At 44.1% G+C, this 26,466-nt stretch overlaps 3 protein-coding genes across 4 annotated transcripts; 2 read left to right on the plus strand and 1 right to left on the minus strand.

The window, feature by feature from the left end:
- Positions 1-6,716: 6,716 nt before the first annotated feature.
- Positions 6,717-15,682, plus strand: LOC311029418 (prolow-density lipoprotein receptor-related protein 1-like; the record flags this gene model as incomplete). The annotated part of the gene is made up of 22 exons (XM_084034552.1): positions 6,717-6,846; positions 6,969-7,091; positions 7,187-7,354; positions 7,657-7,872; positions 7,975-8,204; positions 8,327-8,456; positions 8,802-8,995; positions 9,063-9,249; positions 9,487-9,699; positions 9,808-9,991; positions 10,105-10,306; positions 10,380-10,544; positions 10,691-10,945; positions 11,110-11,295; positions 11,585-11,719; positions 11,920-12,121; positions 12,213-12,338; positions 12,705-12,812; positions 13,981-14,217; positions 14,410-14,728; positions 14,940-15,036; positions 15,617-15,682. The coding sequence occupies exons 1-22, from the start codon at positions 6,825-6,827 to the stop codon at positions 15,680-15,682; spliced, it is 3,765 nt and encodes a 1,254-aa protein (XP_083890678.1). The 5' UTR covers positions 6,717-6,824.
- Positions 15,683-17,925: 2,243 nt separating this feature from the next.
- Positions 17,926-22,448, plus strand: LOC311029699 (uncharacterized protein). 2 transcript variants are annotated; one of them, XM_084034975.1, is made up of 4 exons: positions 17,926-18,494; positions 19,689-20,014; positions 20,496-20,559; positions 21,201-22,448. In XM_084034975.1, the coding sequence occupies exons 2-3, from the start codon at positions 19,728-19,730 to the stop codon at positions 20,536-20,538; spliced, it is 330 nt and encodes a 109-aa protein (XP_083891101.1). In that variant the 5' UTR covers positions 17,926-18,494; positions 19,689-19,727; the 3' UTR covers positions 20,539-20,559; positions 21,201-22,448. The 2 variants fall into 2 exon arrangements, with proteins under 2 accessions (XP_083891101.1, XP_083891100.1); XM_084034974.1 differs by having other exon boundaries at positions 17,934-18,490.
- A 1,943-nt stretch (positions 22,449-24,391) lies between these two features.
- On the minus strand, positions 24,392-25,910 carry LOC311029603 (claudin-23-like). The gene has a single exon (XM_084034825.1). It carries the CDS (start codon positions 25,842-25,844, stop codon positions 25,014-25,016), a length of 831 nt encoding a protein of 276 aa, XP_083890951.1. The 5' UTR covers positions 25,845-25,910; the 3' UTR covers positions 24,392-25,013.
- Between the last annotated feature and the right edge of the window lie 556 nt (positions 25,911-26,466).

Here is a 26,466-nt window from a genome sequence, read left to right on the forward strand (position 1 = left end):
CACGTTCTTCTGACATTAGTTCTTTTGAACGTTTTAAACTAGCCAGATCTTACACGTTGCACCTTAATTTGTGTTGCTCAAAATTTCCGTCCAGACGATTTCCGCTGCAAGGACCGACGGAGCTGCGTCTCCAAGAGTCTGGTTTGTGACGGCCGCTCTCATTGCCACGACGGCTCAGATGAGCTCAACTGTCCGAGTGCAGCGCCTCCTGCTGCTCGAGCAAACGCCCTGAAGTGTCGCTTTGGCTCCAAACTGTGTCGAGACGGGTCCGCATGTGTCCTCTACGGTCACGTTTGTGATGGAGAGAGAGACTGTGGGGATGGGTCGGATGAAGAAGGATGTGGTGAGTATTTGTGGAATAGCTATATTTTTTTGAATTAAAGTTCTTTTGAATTTAAAGTTTAAACTTTATAATCTTCACAATTTTAGAGATGAAGTTCAGAAATGGCAACGATACCAGTGACTTATGATTAAGACTACTGGAAATCTTGGATCTTAGACTTATATTTATGGTTATGGTATTTTGAAGCTTTGAAACTTTAATTTACTGTTTATTTTTGATGACTAGATGCTGCAGAGGTCGCCCCTACCACCGCTACAGACAACGTCCTCTTAAATGAACCCCCTTCACCTGTCACACTCGTGACTGAGCCTCCCACCAAGCCAGCCTGCACCAGTCCTTCATTCCAGTGTCCAGGTTCCTCTTTATGCATCAACCCAACAAAGATCTGTGATGGAAAGAGAGACTGCCCCGACGGATCTGATGAGAACTGTGTGAAAAGATGCCCTTACACCAGTAAGTCAGATTATGGACCGATTTTAGACTGTTTTTTCTGATCTCAACCATACTGGAAAAGTTGAGTGAGTTAATGTCGTTGCTTTTTGATGGTTCGTAATATTTAAAATGTCGTCCTCCTCAGCTGATTTCCGCTGCAAGGACCGACGGAGCTGCGTCTCCAAGAGTCTGGTTTGTGACGGCCGTTCTCATTGCCGCGACGGCTCAGATGAGCTCAACTGTCCAAGTGCAGCGCCTCCTGCACCTCGAGCAAACGCCCTGAAGTGTCGCTTTGGCTCCAAACTGTGTCGAGATGGGTCCGAATGTGTCCTCTACAGTCACGTTTGTGATGGAGAGAGAGACTGTGGGGACGGGTCGGACGAAGAAGGATGTGGTGAGTATTTGTGGAATATAGATTTAAAGATGCTTTGTCTGTGAATGACATGGGTACGTTTTTTGGAATCAAACTTTTCCAAGTCGTATGGTTTCATTCTTAAAGGAGAAATCCAGTCATTTTTGACCCCATTTCCGTTGTCCCCAGGGTCATCCCGACTTATTAGAAGCAAAAAACCAGACAAAAATTGACGTTGCCTAGCCCGAGATCTGTGACTGATCCTTCATTGTCTGATCACTTCTGTGTTTTCTTTAATATTTCTTTCATTCCTGACACACAAACAGAATCAAATAAGGTCAAAAAGCGGTACATCAATGAACATGCCAATGTACTCTTTAAAAATGCCATCTCCTCGTTACCACCTCTAAACCCATGTCATGCTGATGATCTTGTAAACATCTTTAATTCCAAAATTCTGAATGTCATAGATGTCATTGCACCTGCTATGGTTAAAACAATTTCTGGTAAGCAAAAGGCACCCTGGAGAAAAGCTGCTGTTGTGACAGCCCAGAGAAGAGAGTGCAGGAAGGCTGAACGAATCTGGCGGAGTACTAAACTTCATATCCACCATGACCTCTATAAAGAGAGCCTCCGGGCCTACAATTTAGTCTTAAAAAGTGCGATTGAAACATACTTCTCCAATATCATAAACAACAACACTAATAAGGCGAAAACCCTATTTGCAACTGTTGACAGACTGACCAACCCCCCAACACAAATACCAGCTAAACTCCATTCCACGCAGAAATGCAATGAGTTTGCATTCTTTTATACTAATAAAATTGAAGGCATCAGACGCGCCATCAATATCTCAAACAAAAAAGTTGGATCACCACCCTGTTCAGGCAAAAGTAACACAGCAATGATGGCAAGCTTTAATGCCATAGACTCTAAAACTCTAGTGGAAACGGTGACAAATCTAAAATCATCCACCTGCTGCCTTGATGCTTTACCTACCAACTTTTTTAAGAATGTTTTTGACTGCCTATCTATAGACGTATTGCAAATAGTTAATAACTCCATTCAATCAGGCAATTTCCCAAAGGCCTTCAAAACTGCAGTCATTAAACCTCTTCTAAAAAAGCGGAGCCTAGATGCCTCTATTATCAACAACTACAGACCAATTTCAAATCTACCCTTCATAAGTAAAATAATTGAGAAAGTTGTCCTCCAACAACTAAATCACTTCCTGGCTTCAACTGGCTGCCACAACAACTTCCAGTCAGGATTTCGACCTTTTCATAGCACCGAGACGGCCCTTATTAAAGTTGTAAATGACATCCGTCTTAACACAGACTCTGGCAAAACTTCAATATAAATGCTATTAGACCTCAGTGCTGCATTTGACACTGTCGACCACTCAATACTCTTGGACAGGTTGGAAAACTGGGTGGGGCTCTCAGGCACAGTCTTAAGCTGGTTCAAGTCATATCTACAAGATAGGAACTATTGTTTCCATTGGCGACTTTGTATCAGAACCTACCAATGTGTAACGTGTGGAGTCCCCCAAGGTTCAATCTTGGGGCCAACTTTATTCAACATCTACATGCTCCCACTAGGACAAATCATGCAAAATAATAACATTGACCACCATTGCTATGCCGATGACACCCAAATCTATGTAGCACTATCACCAAACGACTATCGCCCCATAGGTCTTCTGTGCCAGTGCATTGAGCAAGTCAAAGACTGGATGTGCCAAAACTTCCCTCAACTAAATGAGGATAAAACTGAGATAATTGTTTTTGGTGCTAAAAAAGAAAGGTTTAAAGTAATTCAACACCTTCACTCTCTGTCCCTGAAAACCTCAAACAAAGCCAGAAATCTTGGGGTTATTATGGATTCTGATTTACATTTCGACAGTCACGTTAAATCAGTAACAAAATCAGCCTACTATCACCTAAAAAATGTAGCAAGACTTAGAGGGCTCATGTCAGCTCAAGACTTAGAAAAACTTGTACATGCCTTTATTACTAGTAGGCTAGACTACTGTAATGGTCTCCTTGCAGGTCTTCCGAAAAAAACTGTCAGGCAGCTACAGCTTGTTCAGAACGCTGCTGCTAGAGTTCTTACAAAGACCAAAAAATGTGAGCACATTACACCAATTCTTAAATCCTTACATTGGCTCCCTGTATGTCAGAGGATTGATTTCAAAATCCTCCTGCTCACATATAAATCACTACATGGTCTAGGACCGAAGTATATCACTGATATGCTCCCACTACATAAGCCTTCTAGACCACTAAGATCTTCTGAGACCAATCTGTTAGTGATTCCCAGAGTAAACAACAATCACGGGAGAGCATCATTTAGTCACTATGCAACAAATGGCTGGAATAAACTTCCTGAAGATGTAAGACTTGCCCCAACTCTGACCACTTTTAAAACTAGACTGAAAACTTTTATGTTCACCATAGCTTTCTGCTAAATCTTTTAATGTCTGCACTGTTTTTAATTATTGCAAATATGTTTTTATTCTCTTTTCTTTCTGTAATGCATTTTTAAATTTATTATTTTCTTTTAATTCTTCTATTTTTTTTTTCTTTTTCTTCTCACTTTGTTGTATGATGTGAAGCACTTTGAGTCTGCCTTGTGTATGAAATGTGCTATACAAATAAAGTTGCCTTGCCTTGCCTTGTACCTGCCTGGCAGCCTTCCAGACTCGCTCCAATGCTAACCCATTGGAGCAACTTTTATCTGCTTTCCTGGGCCTCAGAAAACAATTCCAAGACCTATGCAACACAGGTTGGGTCCGTACGAGACACGACAGCACTCGTTTAGCTCAAATAGTGTTGCAAAACGACATGAATATGTGTGTTTTTGCATGGAGTTACTCACCTTAAATCACCTTGTAGACATTAGCAGTAGATAGCCGAGCGCCTGTCGTCCCTCCCAGTCACCGCAACATAGTCATACATATGAACATAACAGCTTCATGGATTTATTACGGACATGACGACTGCACAGCTCGGTCGTTTCATTAGATACAAAATCAAAACTACGAGGAAAACGTTTTCGTTTCTGCGGTAACTGGGAGGGACGACAGGCGCTCAGCTATCTACTGCTAATGTCTACGGGGTGATTTGAGGTGAGTAACTCCATGCAAAAACACACATTTGTCGTTTTGCCGCACGATTTGAGCTAAACGAGTGCCGTGGTGTCTCGTACGGACCCAACCTGTGTTGCATAGGTCTTGGAATTGTTTTCTAAGGCCCAGGAAAGCAGATATAACGTGCCCCAATGGGTTAGCATTGGAGCGAGTCTGGAAGGCTGCCAGGCAGGTACAGATCTCCGGCTAGGCAACGTCAATTTTTGTCTGGTTTTTTGCTTCTAATAAGTCGGGATGACCCTGGGGACAACGGAAATGGGGTCAAAAATGACCGGATTTCTCCTTTAAAACTGACTGGCAACTCAATCATTAGCTATATTCATTTTAATTAAAGCTACATTAAGGGTGATACTGGTAAATACAGATTTTTTTAATGTAAGGATGAAGACAACTAGAAATCTTGCATCTTTGACTTGTATTTATGAATCATGTAAACATATGGCGATGGATCTTTAAACTTTAATTTACTGTTTTGTTTTTTTTGATGACTAGATGCTGCAGAGGTCGTCCCTACCGCTGCTACGGACAACATCCTCTTAAATGAACCCCCTTCACCTGTCACACTCGTGACTGAGCCTCCCACCAAGCCAGCCTGCACCAGCCCTTCATTCCAGTGTCCAGGTTCCTCTTTATGCATCAACCCAACAAAGATCTGTGATGGAAAGAAAGACTGCCCCGACGGATCTGATGAGAACTGTGTGAAAAGATGCCCTTACACCAGTAAGTCAGATTATGAACCGATTTTACTCAACCATTCTAGAAAGGTGGACCGTTATTTTTGTTATATTGTTGCTTTTGGATAATGATTCATATTTAAAATGTCGTCCTCCTCAGCTGATTTCCGCTGCAAGGACCGACGGAGCTGCGTCTCCAAGAGTCTGGTTTGTGACGGCCGCTCTCATTGCCACGACGGCTCAGATGAGCTCAACTGTCCGAGTGCAGCGCCTCCTGCACCTCGAGCAAACGCACTGAAGTGTCGCTTTGGCTCCAAACTGTGTCGAGACGGGTCCGAATGTGTCCTCTACAGTCACGTTTGTGATGGAGAGAGAGACTGTGGGGACGGGTCGGATGAAGAAGGATGTGGTGAGTATTCTTTTAGACGTTCATGAAGACATTAAACTCTACATTTCTCCTCTCAACTATCAGTGTAATATTTCTAGACGCTACAGACACTACCAATTCCATTCTTGCAGAAAATCTCCCCTTAAACAAATCTCCTGCACCCGTCGAGCCGTTTACTCAGCCTCCCACCAAGCCAGCCTGCACCAGCCCTTCATTTCAGTGTCCAGGTTCCTCTTTATGCATCAAACCAACTCAGATCTGTGATGGAAAGAGAGACTGCCCCGACGGATCTGATGAGAACTGTGTGAAAACATGCTCTTACACCAGTAAGTCATTAAGTTAATATGGCTATTTTTAAACTTAAGTTTGCAACCAATGTGTCACTGTCACTCATGTCTTTGAATATTCTTTTACTCTCCACAGACGACTTCCGCTGCAAAGACCGTCGGAGCTGCGTCTCCAAGAGCCTGGTGTGCGACGGTCGCTCTCATTGCCACGACGGCTCCGATGAGGTCGGCTGTCCGAGCGTAGCGACTCCTGCACCTCCAGCAAACATCTTGAAGTGCCGCGTGGGCTCCAAGCCGTGTAACGATGGAACGGAGTGCGTTTTATACAGCCACGTTTGTGATGGAGAGAATGACTGTCTGGATGGATCTGACGAACAGGGATGCGCAGAAACCTGCAAGCAAGGTTGTTTCACTTTGAGTTCAGAGGGTTGTGTCTTATGTAACGCAATATGCAGGTGTTTTATTTTTTATTTTTTTTGTTGGACACCGAGGAAAAGGACATTCTATCAAGTCAACAGTCATCTTTAAACAAATTGATAAAATAATTTAATGTGAAGCATTTTGAAGATGTGCTCTAATTGCTGATTCATTCAACTAGTCCTACCTTTTATTTGTACTCTAACAGGGGAGTTTCAGTGCTCCCACGGGAAGCTGTGCATCCCTGAGGCCGAGGTGTGCGACGGCCGCTCCCAGTGTCGGGACCAGTCTGATGAACTGGACTGTTGGAAACCGACACAGAGCTGCGAACATCGCTGCCCCGACGGCAAGCGCTGCATCCCAAAGAAGTTCCTGTGCGACGGAGAGAAAGACTGCCTGGATGGCACGGATGAGCTGGGCTGCGGTAAGTCTTCACATCCACTTTTCAGATATTCCTCTCATGGTAAGGAGATAATTCCTACCAGCAATACAAATGTGAAAGACTTTTGAGTAGCTGTAAAATCATGGGAATTATGAAAACCTGTTGGAATAAATGTAATACAAACACACTTTTACTTTGATATATGCATGTATTTGGTTTTCTCCTTTCTAGACCCAGTTACTGCTACTACAACAACAACAGAGTCCCCTGTTCTCTCTCCCACATCAACTTGCATCACTCCTTCAGTTCTCTGTCCAGCTTCATTACTGTGCGTCTCTCCAAATCAGCTGTGTGATGGACAAAAGGACTGCCCTGATGGATTTGATGAAAGCAACTGTATGGCCCAATGTGCAACGCCAGGTAAGTCCAACAATGACGAGCAGCAATAGTTTATGTATCTGGGAAAGAATGTGGGAGAGTTTCACAAAGCCTCCACTGGCACGTTGGCTCCTCAAATTAACACGGTTTCATCCGCCCATCAGATGAGTTCCTATGCAGCGACCAGAGCATGTGCCTCCTCCAGGTGGAAGTGTGCGACGGTCGTGTCCACTGTCCCGACGGCTCAGATGAGAGGCAGTGTCCATCAGCAGATCCTACTGCTTCCTGTAAGGAAAATACAGTACAACAGTACAGACCATTGTATTGATCCGAGTCGATGGGTCTCCACGATCCATTTAATCATCCTTTTCTCTCCGTCAAGCCTCCAACAACGCACCCAGCCCCAGATCATCCCCGCTGAGGTGCCGCAAAGGTTTCAAGCCATGTAAAAATGACCTCGAGTGTGTCATGTACAGCCATGTGTGTGACGGAGAGAGAGACTGCCAGGATGGATCAGACGAAGAGGGGTGTGCCACTCGGTGTAAAGCAGGTTTGTTATGTGTTGAGCTGGTGAAAATCTCCTTAACGCAATGTGTTGGAAAAATATCTACAAAGACAATAATAAAGTTAAAGGGCTTTGCTAATCTCGATCTGTTTCCAGTTATCAAAGCAACACTATTAACTTTTAGATTTCATCCTTTTTCTTTGGATTTGATTAAGTTTTTTTGTCTCTCGGGGAAATTTTGAGTTTGATTTTAGTTTAAGTGTTTGACCCATGAGTGATTATAATTAGAAAATTGGAAGCTCTAAATGCAATTTGTTGTTTTTGAATTAGTCTCTTCTCTTCCCCAGATGAGTTCCAGTGTGCTCACGGGAATAGATGCATCCCACCGGCGCAGATGTGCGACGGGCAGTACGACTGTCAAGACCGATCCGATGAAATGGACTGTTCACGCCTGATTGAGGGATGCCACCTGCACTGTGATAACAACACCCGCTGCATACCGGAGACCTTCCTGTGTGACGGCGAGAGGGACTGCGCTGACGGGTCGGATGAAAAAAAGTGTGGTGGGTCCATGAATCAAACCCACCAGTCTTGTATAAAATGCTTGGAAGATGGACATAAAACATCCGACTACATCCACATATTTCCGTTTTGGTTCTTCCCAGGTTTGGTGGCCTGTGCGATGAGCCAGTATCGCTGTCTGAGCGGTCAGTGTGTGTCCGAGGCCCTGAGATGCGACGGATACGCCGACTGCAGCGACCGCTCCGACGAGGTGCATTGCACAAGACCCCCGCGCTGTGGGACGCAGCTCCGATGCCCGCAGAGCCACGAGTGCCTGCAGAAAGAGTGGCTCTGTGATGGCGAGGACGACTGCAAAGACGGATCAGATGAGAAGGTAAGGTTCTACAATTTGTTGTGAAGCACATCCGTGTTAGTGAGTTCCCTTTCTTGCTTCTCGAACATTTATTGTTTTGTGGAGGCACATAGAAGTGGTTGAAAGTTATTGTTTGTATCCAGGACTGCACGCCGTCGCTGGCAAAGTGCAGGGAATACCAATGGCAGTGTGGAGACAGCAGTCAATGCATCCCTCTGTCATGGAGGTGTGATGGGAAGATCGACTGCCACGACGGCATGGACGAGGACAAATGTGAGCATGTTTATTCTCATACTGTACATTTGACTGCTTGACTCTTGACACATCATTAGGTACATTCAGAATTATTTAGATTAATTACACAAGGATAGTTTAATCTCTTTCAAAATAACTAATTTTTGTTCATTTGAAATCAGTTCCAAGTATAGGTACTGCAGTCATATTAAGCTGCGGAAGATGTAGTTTTTGGTACTGATGACAAATCTATTACAATATGGCTTCACATAGCACAATTCCCACACGTTTTTGTGTGTTTGCTTATTTCTGAGGGTCAAGAAAACCTACATGTGTGGGATTTCTATCCAATACCGAACAATAAATCTGCATCTGTTTTCACAGGCAGCCAGAGGAAATGCCCCTCTCACCTTTACCAGTGTGCCAGCGGTGAGTGTGTGGGCCCCAGCCTGGTGTGTAACGGCTTCACCAACTGTGCCGACCGTTCAGATGAGGGTGCCGGATGCGCTCAACGCAACTGCTCCAGTCGATCGGCTCCACGGTGCGATCACAGCTGTGTCAGCACCCCGAACGGAGCGGTGAGTGCAGCACAAATGTACAACAATGTGTACTCTACTAAGCTAACAATTTAAACTTGTCTCCCAGAGGTGTTCCTGCGCTGCAGGTTTCAGACTACAGTCCAGTGGCGTCTCCTGTGTGGACATTGACGAGTGCAGTGCTGCGCCGCATGCCGTATGTAAACACATCTGCCTGAACACCCGCGGGTCCTACGTTTGTCATTGCCTCCCTGGTTTCTACCTGGAGCCTGACAACAAAAGCTGCAAGACCAAAGGTACTGTAGCTCTAGACGCCGTCTCTGCTTGTTGAAGGAAAAGTTGCATTCTCGTGTTAAGTGAATGCAATGCTTTTTAGCAGCTAACACTAAAGTGTCATTTACCAGTACCGCTATTTCCCTAGTCCCTGCAAACCAATCATCTACATCCTTGGTTTTTCTGCTGTTTTGTTGGCCTGTGTTACTCAAGCTGGAGAAGAGCATAAAACAACGTATTGGTCATGTTTCCATCTCCAGACGAGCCTTTGCTTCTTGCATCTGTGCAGTCAGAGCTTTTACTCCTGGGAGTCCATAGTAGCACCTTGCAGCTTCTGTCCTCTGCCAATCGGCCGGTCTTCTCACTGGATTATCACTGGGCTCAGCAGAGAGTCTACTGGCTGAGCCCCGACTACCAGAGCATCCGCTGGGCCGACATGAAGACCCCAAACAGCAAAGGGACACTGATCAAAGGTACGGCCGTCTCACGAACTCTGGAAATAGAATGAATGTGCTCGATTGAAGCTACCCAGCAAAATGATTTGGGGGGAGTTTAGACTGTAATGTGAAATCTCATTCTAGGAGTGAAGTCGGATTTCATCGCGGTGGACTGGGTTGGTAAGAACCTGTACTGGGTGGATGGACTGGTGGGTCAGATTCTGGCTGTGAAGCTCAGCGACACCACAGTGAGGTCTCAGGACTACACCGTGGTCCTGGGTGAAGATCTGGAGCAGCCGAGCTCACTGGTCCTGCTACCACACAGAGGGTAAGGTGTTCGTTTTTAATAAAAGAAAATAAACTCTGGAAACAGGATTCCCGTCATCCTCCAAGGTCATCAGCTGTCTCATTAAATTAAAAATACGAAGCCATATCTTTCAGGATGATGCTTTGGTCCGAGATCGGCAGCACCCCTCAGATCGAGCAGTCTGGGATGGACGGTTCGAAGAGGAAGGTGGTGGTGAGCCGAGGCCTGAGCTGGCCAGTCAGTCTGGCCTATGACCTCCTGGACAACAGGGTCTACTGGGCTGATGAGAAGCTGCGCTGCATCGGCTCCGCCTCCCTGGACGGAGACGATGTCAAGGTAAACGCCACCAACTGATAAAAACACTTTTTATAATATATATTTTATTTGAGGAAAACGCTTCTCTCACTAGATCCTCCAGTTAGATGAAACACCAAGTCCTTTCTCCGTGGCCGTCTTCAATGACCGAGTCTTTTGGTCCGACACGAAAAGAAGGACCATCCGCTCCGCTGAAAAGAACACCGGCAAAGATCAGAAGGTTCTGCTGAAGAGACCAGGGCAGCCGTTTGGACTGAAAGTGAGTCTGTGACTTAATTACTTTAACATATTAATATTGTATGAATATGACATCACTGCCAGATTTCCAGAATACATACTTTTCATGTCATATTTTTATTGTTTGACCAGCGACTACAGTATTAACGGTCATACCTCTCTCCCCAGTTGATGCATGCCCTTTCCCAGCCAGCCTTATCCAGCCCCTGTGACCAGCTACACTGCTCCCACCTCTGCCTCCTGGCCCCACCGATCAGAGGCAAGTCTGGATCCCTGGGGTCACCCGGAGCTCCAGCGGGGAGGGGGCCTACGGCGGTCTGCCGATGCCCAAAGGGGCTGCTACTATCCAAGGACAAGATTACCTGCTCGCTCCCTGTGGATTCCACGTTCATCATGCTTTTGACCCGTACCACAGTCTATCAGGTGAATGGTCTCTTTGTGGTGTGAAGTCCAGACACGTACGTATTTTGTATTTTATTTTTTTAGGGTTGGAGGCCTTTTTAATGAATATGCTTTCCCTTTTATTTCCATCCTCTCACTACTTGTAGATCCATTTGCACATGCTTCGTAATGGTGTTGGTCTGAAGAGAATGCCAAACGGCCGGACTTTAGCCCTCCCCGGGGTAACCAAAGCCTCTGGACTGGACGTGTCCATCCAGGAGCGTTCTCTGTACGTGGCTGATTCAGGACAAGGATCCGTGGATGTGTTGACACTGAGCAGCTCTAGTGTGAGACAGGGACTGACTCCCACTGGACAGATCCTAAAGCTGAAGGTAGGCATGATCAGCTTTTCAAAGGAAATGACAATTTCTTAAATTCTGACGAAGCAATTTAAGACTTTTAATGCTTCAATCAAACGTAATTTTAGGTTTTAATGCTTTATATTTGAACGATTTTAAATTGACTCCAGGTAAGGAAGAGGGACTGGTGTAAATCAGTATGAACACTTTTATCCTATGTTGGATTATGAGTATGTTGGAAAACATTATCAAGAGAGCATTTGTCCAGGAGAAACTCCAGTGAAATCTCAATTCTGGAAACTACATTTCTCCGTCCCACAAGGATGGACCGGTCACCGCTCTGGCAGTTGACTGGGTGACCTCCAGCCTCTACTGGAGCAGCACCGCGAGGCCTGATCTCCACGTGACCTCCCGCCATGACGGCTACACCACCTCCCTGCTGCAGGGATCACTGAAGGTAAAGAAGGCTCCGCTACTCTGCTCATCCATAATCTTCTTAACCTCTTGACATCTAAACGTCGTCTTCCTCCCTAAATGTCTGTTAACTCTGACTTCAACATGTCATGACTTGGCTGTTTCTTACTTCTCTTGTACACCATCGGTCTACCAATTAGCTTTTCCTGTTGAACTTAGCCCACGTCTTGTTCAACCCCTCAGGGCACCACATCCATTGCAGTGCATCCCCCCTCGGGGCGACTGTGCTACACAGCTGTAGTGGTGGTGGGTGGGAAGAGCCAGACGCAGGTGGACTGCGCCTGGATGGATGGCCGTAACAAAGCAGTGCTGTGGAGGAAGTCGAGCATCCCCACCTCACTGGCCTTCTCCAATCAGGGAACCACGATCTACTGGGCTGACACAGGTGAGAAGAAAAAATCTCACGTACTTGATGGCTCTCGTCTGCCTGCCTTTTGTTGACCCGTCTAGATTACTTCTTCTTTTTTTCTCTCCAGGTGAAGGTGTAATCGGCTCTATCGCAGTGGATGGAACAGGATACAAACAGTTCAAAACGGGGCCGGGTCTGCTCACAAGCTTCACACAAACTGAGAACGTCCTCCTCTGGGTCACCTTGGAGAAAGGTAAGTTTGGAAGCACACTAATAGCCTCTTTAGTCCTGGTCATGGAATTGAGTTTTTCATACATTTTTGATTTCACCTTTTGTTTTATCAGTTCGTATCCCCTCCAGGCAGCAGATGGCATCACAGACTAATGTAACTTATCTAAACAACCACTTCTCAGCAGGCTGTACTTCATACATCTTAAAACAGCCACTTGTTATCACCAGCACCTGTTCTCCTCTCCATCAGACCTAACTAATGAACATACATTTCATCTCTTCCATCCCGATCCTTTAGCATCTGGTTTCTGCGCTGTAAAAGCTTCAGTTGTACATGTTTTTGACAGATTGTTTTGCTTCTCCTCCTCTTTGTTTCCAAACCGTTTAGACGTCACTAAAGTGTGGTTCAGTGACGGTCTCCAGCCCAACAAACTGTGGTTTGAAACGAAGACCAGCGTGGCGGAGGTCAAAGCCTACAGCAACAACACTCAGTCTGGTAGGTGTCCATCAATCTTCAACATAGCAGGTTGACAAGCCGTTGACTTTGTCAGCAGTTGCACTCTGCAACGGGGAGGTAAACAACTATAATAACGGCTCTCAGGGGAGGAAACTCACAGGGATGACTAGAACACTTGTACTGAAAGCTGTTCTCTATATACTGGGGTTCATTGTTGAGACGAGGAGCTTTTGGATTTGCAGACAGGTGATCTCAACAGAAGTAACACCTACACAAAGGGCTCGCCGATGGCCACTAGATGGCAGAATTCCAGAGCAGACGGGAATGCAAAGAGTCTGAAGTCCTAAATTTAAATGTCCTGTCTAGAAAACAAGAAGAGCGTTGTTGTTTTTTCAAAAAAAGCTTCTCCTGAGATGCTGCCGCAGTGTTTAAAACATAAAAAAGGAATGGCACCGACATCCTGCTATCCTGTAAGCAGCCTATAAACCTTACTGCTGTTTGTCCAGCATGTGGTTGATGCCACTTTCACAATCACTTCAACATGCAATCGTGACCTGTATCAAGTAGAGATTCTGATGGGTTAAAAGTGGCTCATCGACACTGAAATCATCTTTACGTGACGCATTAATTCCTGCCCATGTTTGTAATACTAATCAGACTGGAACCCGTCAAACCAGTTATCTAGTTATAAGTCAGGCATCTGCATGCTCATATTTTCACCTTTCAGTTTCGGAGTGCAAGGAGCAGAAGTGTGTTATCGGATACCGGGCAGAATGAAACTCAGGCTCTGTTTGAGTTGAATGGATGGCAGAGCGACGTGATCCCTGCGGAGGGGCTTGGCAGGCTGCGGGAGATCCCAGTCCGTTAACTTTGTGTTGGAGTGGGAAAGAACGATGATGAATTGAGCTCAACACTCCCTGTTTCCAGGCTCTTCACCCGTCTAAGCATGAGTCTGTGAAAATACAGTTTCAAGGCAAAGTTTGTCTTCGTTGTTGATGTTCCACTCAAATGTAACCAACATGAATATACTTTATAACCATTAAGTAACTAGTAATAACTGGTGCTAGAGAATCAAAGAGGGGGTGCTAGAATAAAACTATCAAATTCTGCATAGCTGAAGCGTGTGCTTTAGTTTAAGTGAGAAAAGCTATCAATTTAATTTCCTTTTTGTAACTAAATTTTGAATCCTCCTTTACATTCCTTCCAGGCACGAATGGCTGCTCCAGCAACAATGGCGGCTGTGCCCACCTGTGCCTTCCCTTTCCCAGAGGTCACGCGTGTAAATGCGGCCGGGGTTTCTACGCCGTCAATAGCGCCTCCTGCGCGCCGCTCCCCGACTGTCCGGCCGGGGAGGAATCCTGCTTAGACCGTAGCAAATGTGTCAGCAGCAGCAGGTTCTGTGACGGACACGTCGACTGTCTGGACCAGTCGGACGAACAGGACTGTGAGTTTTTATCCAAACCTTGAATTGTCCAACTCGGTAAAAGCAACTGTTGTCATTTGTTGTCATTTGTTTAATTATAACTACAGCAATTCCAATTAAGCCCCAAAACGGCATGAATTAATTATAATGTGGTGATGTGCATTCATGTGAATGTTAATCTGCATCATAAATCCTCATCAACTTCCTCTTCAGGTCCGATCACAAACTCTGCATCTTTTGGGACAAAGTCCAGTGATGGCCGGCCTCCCCAGTCTTCCTCCCCTCCTCACCCCCGAACACAAGATAAGCCCGTTCTCTCAGTTGAAGACTCGGCACCCTGTGGTCTCCAACACTGCAGCGGTCATGGCAACTGCATCACGGAAGGCAAAGCGGCTCGCTGCCAGTGTGTGACCGGCTACAAGGGAGAGTCCTGTCAGGAGGTGGAAGGTGGAGGAAGCCGCGTGGCTTTGATCCTGGGTGTCTTCTGCCTCGTTGCTGCGTTGATGGCTGCTGCTTTTATTTTCACTAAAAGGTCCGGGTGACGAGGGAGTCTTGTTTTTTTTTATTTACTTTTAAAATGCAATGATTGTTGTGTATTTCTACCAAAGCAGCTCATTTCACTCAGTGTGCAAGAGGACAAATTAAACATTAGTCAGAATCAGTCACTTAAAAACTATTTTGTTCTTTGTGACTCTGTGATCTATGCAGAAAATGTAACATTTTTTTAAATCTCGTTTCAACAGGAGAGCCTGGGCGTCCATCAGAAACCGCTCCACGGAGAAAGAAACGCTGATGGCAAACATGGGCCTTCCATGTGAACGCTACGATTCTGACTCTGAGGTAAAACCTCGGGCCAATGAGGGGCAAATAATTTGGATAAATGAGCAGAGATGTTTCTTTTTATTTAACAATATGATCCATTAATGTGGCCTATGTCTATACTAAATCAACTGATTATTTTAACACCTGTCTAATCGGTTTACATTTGAAATATCACCAATATATCCAGTTATAAATATATTTACATAAATAAATATTTACATTTTAATGTTTTTGATAGACTTGCAACTCCTTGATTCAAGTGTGAAACGTTTGGGTTAATTAAATGTACAGAATATTTTAATTTAGAAATGGCAGATTCCCTTAAATATTCAAAAATTAAGTTTTTTTTTAAATATATATATTTATTGTAGCATTTTAAATTATTTTCCTGTTCTTTACCAAAAATAAAATATTATCAGTTTATTATATCATTTATTATGATCTCAACAGTTTAGATGGTCTTAAAACAACCTTGCATGAATGATCACTTTTGTATTTGTGTCTAATTAAAAATTAGGCACAAATAATACATTTCTAAAGTCTGAGATTCCTTAATAAATGTATAAATGAAAGGGATTTTTTTTCTGCTTCTCCCCAGGAGCTGGAGTCTCCAGTAGATGTGAGGAACCCCCCGCTCATGTTGAAGTCTCTAACGCTCAAATAGAAGTTCTGTGTTCTGAAATATGAAATCATGAGTCCTTTCTGAGGTGCTGTCATTCCGTCCAATAAATGTCAAAGAAATTAACCAAAAATCAGACTCTTGTTTTATCTCTGAGGAACTTCTGCAGGTCATTAGCTAATAAAGTGCATGTTATCAGCTTTCATGACTCATAGTTTCAAAAACAGGAATTATAAATTAATATATTGGATTATATTGGATGAATTTGTAAGCAAAGTTTCACTAGTTTAAAGTTATTTAAGTATTGCTTTTCTGGCTAAAACAAAAACTTTGATTTGCACTCAATGTTCCCACTTGACATCCAGACCGCAAGCCGTTACATGTGAAAAACAGGAGGGCATGAATGCTGCTGAACTGATATTCAGCTCAGTTTTCACGTTTTTCACGTTCACTGTGATATTTCCTCATCACAAGCCTCGAGTCAAAGGCAGACGTGTGTGTCACCATGTTTAATCTCTTCATGCCTTTCTGTCTGCCCGTTTGTCACTACAGAGCTCCTGGTGTTACCTGATGTTTCTTCAACCATTAGATTGTGTGTCCTTTACTGTATATCTTACTAATGCCACCGTGGTGACACCGCTGTAACGTTTAACGGTGCTCGCTGTCGTCTTGCTGTTTGGTGTCATCCTCCGCTCTCCTTTCGGTTAACGTGCCGTAAAAATGTCGCGATTTCCATGTCAGTCTGTCAACAGTTTGTAATCCGATACTTGTTTTGATCAAATGCTTCCTTGTGACATTTTTGTTCCCTTTTTGTCCAAATTCTTAGTTCGAGAGAAACACATTTTGCATGAAAGCTCTCTTGTTTTTTTGTACTTCCTCCTGGAAATCAGCCAAACCTGAGCGTGTTTTTACTTCTTGAGAACTTGTAACTGAAGAAATGCAGAGGTAAAATTCACTTAGCATGTTCCCAAGTGATAAATATCTACTTTCCACTTTACCTACAGATATGTGGTTGGCAGGTGCATGGTCCTCTTGACTCCGCCTCACATCAGAGCATGAGAAAACAAAAATCCACACAAGTTCATAGTATTTCATTGTACAACAGAATTGCACAACTTTGCGGCCTGGAGTGAACTCCTGTTGACTCACTAAGGTGACGTATCTACAATAAAGTTAAATAGTCTGGCTTGCTGATTCCCAGAGGGTCTCTTTGTTGTTGTGCTTTGCCTTATTTCTTCTCGGAGTCTCGTACACTATCCTCTCTTTGCCATCATCATCATAAAACTCCTGTTTGATCCATGTGTCCCATACTTTGTCCAGCTTCAGCACTGATATCCCCTCTTGGATCTGAATGAGTCGGCGGGCCAGCAAGGCGTTAAAGGTGAGAAGTGTTACTTTGTTAAAACTAAAAGTGAAAAAGTATTGAGTGTAGACGGCTGTAGGTCACATTATTAAGCCTCTGGAGAGGCAGCATCATGCTCATGACAATGAGCTTGGCAACAAAACAAGCTGCTGAGCAGAGTACACACAACCGTGTTGTAACAACCACAGCACAATGCCTGATCCCTGCTGACTCATGTGTGTTTGGTAAGAACAGGCGAGCACTTACACTAACAGTGCAAAGTCATCATACACTCTAATAGGCTGCGTTGACAGCTATCAGAAAGTCAAGGCTAGTGGCTCCAGGCTATTAGAAGCTGCTATAATATTACTACAAATCCCTATCGGCATAATTCCTCCATTACTCCAACAAAACAGGCAGTCGAGTTGCATTGTGGGTAATATATGGACAAGAAGAAGAATATGTGGAATGAAAAAAAGAAGAAGAAAAAGATCTCTTTTTTTAAACTTTCCAGTCATTTTTAGTGCTAAATGGATTAGGATTCATCATCTGGGAACCATGAATGTCTGTACCATAAGTCATGGCAGTCTGTCCACTAGTAAAAGTAAAAACTGTCAATCTGCTGGTGGAGCCAGTGGGAAAGTGAAGAGTTACCAGTTTGGAAATGGACATGGAGGATTATTCAAATTAAAATGACCATCTCTCGTCATGGCACGAAAACTAAAAGATTCCAATCTTACCATTTTTTGTTATTGTTTTTTACCAAGGAAGCATTTTTTTCTGAACGCTGCATGTTACACAGACACTTCAGTCTTGTCAGTTCCTGCCAGCTTGTCTTGTCCTAACTCGCCGGCTCCTCCTCCTCCTCCTCCTCCCCCTCCCCCTACAGTATAATAGTCCTCAGGTAAGGGTGTGTGTTGTTTTTACTGTTAATTAGCATCCAATTCTCAGGAAAGGTGACGTATTGAATAGTCAAATCAAAGCCATATTTAATTTTTTTTTTTTTTTTTTTAGGGACATATAAAATTATTTGGCGATGCTATTTTGGCGCCCTATACGGGTCTGAAGGGTGAAGCATGTTTTTTCCCCGGGATGCCAGAGCGTTGAGTCGTGTGAGTCAGCAATTAACTGATGCATAATGTCAAATTGTACTCTCATTGTGAAATTTAAAATTGCTACATAATTGTCTGGGATATTTGGTGGGAGTGTGTGTACATGACTCAACCCACTTAAAGATAAGGCGGAAGGGAAGAGGTGGGGACTGTGTGTGTGTGTGTGTGTGTGTGTGTGTGAGAGTGTGTGTGTGTGTGTGTTTTTCAGGTGAAAAAAGAGGCAGGTATTCACAGGTCTCGGCTTTCTTCCTCTTCCCTCCTTCCTTTTGTTACCCTCACTGAGGGAGGAACTTCAAATTCTCTATTCAAAGAACCAAAGAACCACGACCTGAAGCACAGACATTCTTCGGACAACTAAGATTCAAACTTCGCAGCTTGCATTTTAAGGCGTCACACCACGTGAGTATGTTTTTTTTAGTTGTTTTAACGGTAAACCTGCCACGTTGTATGGCTTTGGATAATGACCAGTCTTGTGTATTCACCTTTCCCACACTGGTGTATTTATATTATAGGAGGTTTGCGATTCAACACTTCTCTATAATGCTCTTGGTTTATTCTTGTGTTGAGAATCTAAAAAGGTAGATGCTTTATCCTACTCTCTCCGTAATGCTGTTGATGATGAAACATCTGGCGTTGCTAGGAGTAGCACTTCCTTGTGCTTCTCGTGTGAAAAATATAACTGCAGAAATGTCTTTAAATCACTGAAGCCAAGATGTTACAATCCTTAGAATCATTCCTAACATGCCCTGCAGCTGTTGGGAGCGTTTGCTTATTTTAATGAGATGATTTAAAAGTAAAATAGGTTTCGAGGGTGAGACGCCAAACAACAAGCAGCTCCTACTGTGTGTGAATAGAGGGTAATTGTTAAGATGCCTTCCAATTTACACACTTTATTTTTTTTTGTTGTTTTACGTGTGTTAAAATATAAATCAATGAATATGTTTTGGGGAAATATTAAGATAAAGTCTGGATCTCGCATGTGATGTCAACCGGATCCATTTTCAATCACAGATCTTGACTGTCCCTCTCATGTATGTGAATGCCTTCTTTACTGTTTACAAAGCATGCGATACTAGCATTTCCATCAGGGACCTGAAGGCAGCACAGTTTTAACATGTTAATTTGAGCACAGCACAAGTAGCCTACCAACGCTGCATGAAAGGGGGGATGTACCAAATTAAAGTTGCCAGGAGGAGAAAGATGTGATGAATTCCATGCATTAATAACAGGACGATGGTGGCAGATCTGACCACCTTCTATCACGTGTCCCGGACAAAGAAAAGTACAAATCTGAATGCTGCATAGCAGAAATAATCACATCAATTACGACAAGTTCTGCTTTTTTTTAAGTGAGTGAATCAGATTAACCTTTGTAACAAAACTTCAGTGAGTTACAACTAGAGTTAAACAGATTCTACAGAGGACAAACAGCCGTGTGTGACTAAGGCTGACCTCAGGACACCCATGTGTTATTGTTACCTGCAGGCTGGAGGCTCTGTCTGCTCTTTGTCAAGTCTCCACATTATGTTTTAGGGTGTGCCTTGCTTCCATTCACCTTCCTCACCTATTATACCACTTATCACCCCTCCCTTAACAGTCCAGCGTCTCCTCCCTTCCTTCTTCCTCCTCCTCTACGATGTCCACCCCTTTCCCCCTCCCCCTACCGAGAGGCATTGATCACAGCCTGCCAACCTGCGGGGAGACCAACTGCAATGACCACGGCACCTGCGTGGCTCCTCCGGGAGGCGGCACCGATTTGGTGTGCGACTGTGAGCTGGGCTACCGGGGTGAAAGCTGCGACGACACGGTCAACGGGGCCTTGAGTCTGCCGCTGACCCTGAGCGTGCTGGCCGTCATCTTCGGGGTGCTGATTGTGGCTTTTATCTTCGCCAAGCTCAGGCAGAAGCAGAAGAAGAGGAACAGGTACGGAAATCTGAGTGGGAGCTTATTCTGTTCAAGGCATTTATGTCCATTTTGAGAGAGCTGCAAGTGGTTTTAGTGAGGGATGTGGGACCGATGAGGATCATGTCTGATTTATCTGAATCCAGAATGCAGTTGGTCAGGTTGGAGTGTAGCAGTGATGGAGTTATTGGAAATGTAGAGCTGGATATCATCGGCGTAGCAGTGGAATAACACCCAGCTCTACGTTTCCACTAAATCCTATCCAGTCTGACTCGAGCACCAATTGATTTAAATCATCTCACTCTCGATAAGAAAAGTATGCATTGTCCAACAATTCCTCATAACACTCACTTTCTCTTTCAAACAGGAACTTGATTTGCGTGTAACAAAGAGAACAGTGGTTGCTGTTGTTCATTCACCTGGTGATTCACCGATTATGTCAACTTGTAATATAAGGTTCACAAACTGATTTATTGTATTTTTTTTTGTCTGTTGTCAACAGGAAACAGCAGGCAGCGAAACATGGCTACAATATTGCCGTGTAGTTCGGCTCCATTACACTTGAGGTAGGCATTCAAATGGAAAGTTCTTTTCCAAAATGCTTCTGATTTTGTTTTTACAGGGAATTCAATTTAAAGTGTGTAAAAGTATCATAATTTAACTTGTGCCATTTTCTTGCAAAGCAACAAAACCAACAAAAGCTATGTTTACATACACTTACTCACTAAACTAATGCCTACACATGCATTCAAATGTTGATTTAGAATTCAATTGTCAACATAATGAATGAAGCCCTGAACTATTTGTTACACCTCCAATTAAAACATATTGTGTTTAAGCTTGAGGTCTAAGAAAACAATGCAGAATTTTCCTTTTTCATAAAACATTTGTTTTGTCTTGATATTTTAATTTCAAAATCGTTTACAGTCATGTTCAGTCTTCCTTTTCAAAGCCTTTGTTTGCACATTGTTACATTTTCTGGTGTGTTACCGCCACCAACTGTCTGTCAGGAAGTGAATGTGCTATACAAAAAAATACACATTGATAAAATAAAACAAGTCTCCACAGCATAGAGGCCAAAACTTCCTTTAAGTGACAGACTGCTGACGCCTTAAATCTGTGTCTAAATGTGGATGTGTGTCACCGTAATGGAAACAGAAAATCAATCCAAATAATCTCTTGCTCTGCTCTCTTTGTTCTCATCCAGAACAACCGTGAGATAGACTCACACTGAGCTTCCACTGGCATTCTTCTCCAGCACACTCACTGCACGGTTTCTTGAAAAGAAATCCCATCGAGCATTCCTGATGGCTTCTCCTCTACGACTCTGCAGTTCTCCAGAAACTCAAATACTGAACTAACAAAACTGAGCTTTACTGGGATTAAAGGGAACCTTTGCCAACGTTTTTATGTATCCAATCAGTGCTGCTGCTATGTGTAGTCTACTGAAGACATGCATTTCCCAGGGGATGCTGTGACTGGTTATACTGACTGGACCTACTGGACCTACATGTACCAGTGACAGAACTTACCTGTAGTAATTATGTTTTCCTTCACTTGATGATCGACACTACCATTATTAGTTTATTAGTGCAATACAAATGTTTTTTTCCTGTTTAGTCCTCTGTATCTTTCACAATTTTGATTTTGAATGTTTGTTCATTTTAATATTCACAGCGTAATTCATATAATTTAGATGTATATCTCATGCTAACAAACAGAAATGGTTATTATCCATCCCAACAGCAGCCATCATAGTGTTGTGGGCATCATTCTCCCACTTTCTCACACACTGATTCAATTCGTCACTCTGCAAGAGACTTTAATGGACTGAAGGATTTTATAGTTTGAATGCGCAGTGAGGCAACGACAGGACCCGTCTATCAGGACCTGTTTCCATAGATACGCTGACCGTGTCCTGTAACGCCGGCCACGTTTCTGAAAATAATGCAAATGCTCACATATCAGTTGCTCTATTTGACGGAGCAGAGGCTTCCTTTTAAATACGGAGAAAGCATGGTGGCTGCTACGCTGATAGTGAGCGTCAGAAACTGGGTTTTTTGTAAACCAACAGATGTTTCCATAGCAACCAGTTGCACACGCTGTAAACCATGGATTTTAACCAGATTTGATTGGGCATTACCTTTTGACTTTCGTCTCTCATGAACATTTTTAAGTGTTATTTTTTTCTTGTGTTCTCTTCTGACTGAAATACTGTTTTATATGCCTTTATAGTAACTCTATTGAAAACCACAAGCATTAGCAAAACACGTAACTCTTTTATGCTCATGTGTTTCTCTCTATTTGTGTTGCTGGGTTAGATAATAATGCATATGTAGCCTGTAGAATGACTGATGATGACTGGAAGATGCAATCAGGTGAAAACACACTGGATTGTTATCCTCCTATTTATGAGGATGGATGTATTTTTGTACATAAACTAAGTGGCTGAACAGTTTGCTTGTCGTTCTTCTGTGTAGGAAGTCCGTTTGTTCATCGCTACGTTTTGCATGTGATGGTGCCTCCGTCATGCTTGGAAGAAAGTCGGGTGCAGCTGACCAGAATGGTCAAATAGCTTCCCGGCGTTTTCATGAAGCATCGCTTTGAGTTGAGAGTAGATGCTGTTGAGGAAGCTGCAGGTTTTAATCAATGTCGGTCTTTCTTTGAAGTGCACAGCCTCATGCTTCTGCTGAAAACTGAAGAGAGTTCACCCAGTGTCAAAACACAGGGTGAATTTCCAGCACAAGATGCTTCCAGCTCTGAAAGCTGTCTGGTAACAGCACCCTGCCTCATACAACTTTTCAGAAGTCCAACCCATGTTATGTTCTTCCACGGGGCCCAGAATCTCTAGCAGCACCGTGAGAGAAAACAAAGTAACCTACTTTTGTAGGGAGAATGTAGGTCACCTTCCAAGATCTGGTTCCTCACCTGTCAAAAATGTTTGGCACACTACAGTTTAAAACCAATGCAATTGTCTCCTGGCTTGATTATTCATTTTTAAAATAGCCTGTAGCGATTTTTTGTTGTTGTTGCTTGAGAATGCTTGGGGGGAGAGAAATGAAGCCAGGAAGTGCAAAAGACTTCACTTCCTCCTGGACTGGCTTGTATACTATTTAATTTTAAAGCCGCTTTCTATCAGTCAGTTAGGGCACATTGTTTAACCCCGTTGTTTAATTCAAGTCTCCAAAAATCATCACTATGTTGCTAATATGTTCTTCTGCTACAGAGCGTCTATGAGTATTAACACCGCCGACAGACAGCTGTCAGTCTGTGTGTGTTGTGCATACACCGAAGCATGCACCGCTGCCTGTTTAGCCTATTTCTCGTCTCATGTGTCTTGATAGTATCAGCGTCGTTGTTTACTAAACTGGAGCAGATTAGGAATGACATGTAATCAGACATGCCAGCTATGAATAAGTATCTGTTACGAGAAGGAACATAAGGGCGATACCAGCTGGAAGTATCGCCCATAAAGTATCAATTAAATGTCCTTATTAATTAATGAATCATTGCTGTTATGGTGTTTGTTAAATGATTAAAGGGAAACTGGCCACGGGGAGAATTATCTGTCTGTGAAGAGAGTTGGAGTTGGTCTTGGGGAGAGTAGCTTTTTGTGAATGGACAGACAGAGAAAAGCTTCTCAGCAGCTGGAGGACGAGGCTATAAATAAAAGCTGACGTCTTTCGTCACACCCTAAATGCATCATCCATCCTGGCCCTACCCGTCTCAGACCGGTATTTTGGCGAGTACGCTGCATTTAATGGACCCGAGAGCAACACATCCTGAAATCCTCCCCGAATGCAGCTAATCATTTTAGGGCGTGTCATTGTGACCGACAGAGGGAAGAGTTTATTAATAACAATAAAATGTGTTTTCCATTCCAGCTGACTGTGTGATCATCGCGTTTAAATGTATTATTTTAGTATTGCTACTTAAATTATGCTAACTTTTGCTTTGACTTACTCCACCTGTAGCTGTGGCGTTCCTCAGGGTCCTGCAGGGGAACTGTATCATGATATGTTGGAGGCCGATTAAACGACAACAAAAAGAGACTCACCAGAAAGGGAACATTGTTCACTGCAGCGTCACCTTGTTTGAAATGTTCCGCCAGTTTAAACAGAAGAGGCAATGTTGTTAGACAAGGTTATAAAAGAAACAACCTCTCAGACCGGTCGGGCGACATTGTCTGTGTATGCACGAGGTGAGGAAAGAATGGTATCACTGTAACGCGTAGCCCGTCTGTGTGTTTGTATGGCGTCCATAAAGACTTCTGATCGATGACAGAATACATTCTTTTGATAACTCGATTTTTACCTTTCTGCTGGCAAAACATGGAACTTCAGACACTTCTGCAGCACAATGTGAAAGGTTTGTTATCTAGCCGAGGAATGAGACTGGTTTTTCGAAACAGTGCACGTTTATTGAACAGCACTTGTGTCACAGAGCAATTAAAACAATAATGATCACCTCACAAAGCCTTCTGTTGGCCTGTTCTCCGACAAGGATGTCCACAATTGTAAAGTGCATACGAATACAGTATTTACATCTAAATTGAGAAAGAAAGAAAAAAAAAAAAAGCCAATGTACACAGAAAAAAAAAATATGCAAAAAGCTTCTTTAAAGATGAGGACTATTTACAGTTCAGAATCATTTACAACACGTAGTCTAAAGGACAAGGAAGGTTTCCTCTCCATGTTATACTCTTACAATAACACAGAATTCGTCACAATTCACATTTCCTCCCAGTGTAGCCTAATAATCATCCTTTACCTGTACAGCACTGCTGGAACTACACCCACATGTGGTGTATCACCATGTTAGAATTAGGTGTATCATCAATATATCACCAATAAACCCACAATGAGTCTCAAACTGCAGCTCCGTCACTCACTCACACGTCATTTACCACATAGAATATGAGAGCAACCCCCCCTCCTCCCTCTTAGTCCCTGTTGGAAACATTTGATGTCGTTTTCCTCGCGTCTCCATGGAGACCCCCCAGATGTGGCGCGCGTGCATCTCATAGGTCGGCATCATAGGGTCTGCCGTTGTACGAGGTGTTGACTGACCGGGCTTGGGGGGTCTTGGCCCGGGGGAAGGACACGTCCTCCTCCATGGAGTCCTTCGAGTAGGGGACGCTGCTGCTGGCGCTGCTCCGGGCCCGGTTCAGGCTCGGCACGTCGAGTCGCCTCTGCGGCTGCTTCTGGTGGCTGAACCGGGTCGCCGTGACCTCGTCGACCCGCCTCTCCCCTCGGTTCTTCCCGCCGCAGCAGCGGCAGATGCCGATGAACATGACGAAGCCGCCCAGGATCTCAAAGATCCCGCCGATGTAGCCCAGGATGATGCAGTAGCCGACGTTCACGTTGTTGATGGGGGTCACCGACGGGATCTCGGTGAGGATGTGGGTGTACCAGGCGATGGGTATGATGGTCATGACGCCCGAGAGGAAGATCAGCAGCCCGCCGAGGCCGGCCACGACCCAGTTGGGACTGTCTCTCCAGCAGCGGACCCCGGGGATGGCCACGGCCAGGCCGATGAGGGTCACGATGAGGGAGGCCACCATGAGACCCTGCGCGACCTCGATGATCTGCTGTCCGAAGTACGTGGCGTCCAGCAGGCCGCAGTCCGCCCTCGAGTCGATGTTGTCGGCCCTGCAGATCTCCCAGATGCCCTGCTGGATGAACTCGTCGGGCGGGGTGTTGGGGAGTTCTTTCAGGGTCCTCCAGTTCGGGGCGACGGTGGCGGTCAGGTTAAGGATCCAGCCGCAGGGAGCAAAAACCATCCCGAAGATGAGGATGCCCGGGGTGCGCATGGAGACGCGGATCCACTCCTGCGTTGATCGCCTCGGCATGGTTGCTCTCGTTGCTGTTATGCGTACGTCCTCTGCTGCCGAACTCCGTGGAGGAATTTAGACAAGGAGCCCAGACAGCTGCTCTTAAACAACGCGTCCGGCTGAAACCTGCCGGTGGGCGGGGCTTCAGCCTCACCTGTCTGCCTCGGTTCCCAGGTGTGGCGCGTCGGGCCCGAAAGCTGAACTAATAACGCCTCCACCTGCAGCAGCAGCAGAGACTGGGAGAGAAGAGTTTCAACGAGGCTTTTTATCATGCAAATGTTTGCTAAATCGGTTGTTTGTTTCTGTGATAAAAGATTGTTGTGTTTAAATAACTTATTTAGAAAGGATTTAAATGACTCGGATGAAAGTGTATAAACAAAATGTATAATTATAGCAGCTTTCCCACATATTTGTTTCCCTCAATGAACCACAACATTTTAGTTTTTCTTATAGTTTATTTATATTTATATAGTACATTTTGTTCTACAGGAGTAAGGATGAGCTTTTAAATGTTAGATTAAAGACACACTAAAGCACTTAGATTTGGGTGATTAGTCTTTAAGTCTAATATATATGTATTACTTAAGTAGTAGTAGTTTATTTTCCTCAGCTCAGGAAACATACAGCAGGCTGCCATGTC

The sequence above is a fragment of the Eutrigla gurnardus genome (assembly GCF_963514095.1).
Source record: "Eutrigla gurnardus genome assembly, chromosome: 19".
NCBI lineage: Eukaryota > Metazoa > Chordata > Actinopteri > Perciformes > Triglidae > Eutrigla > Eutrigla gurnardus.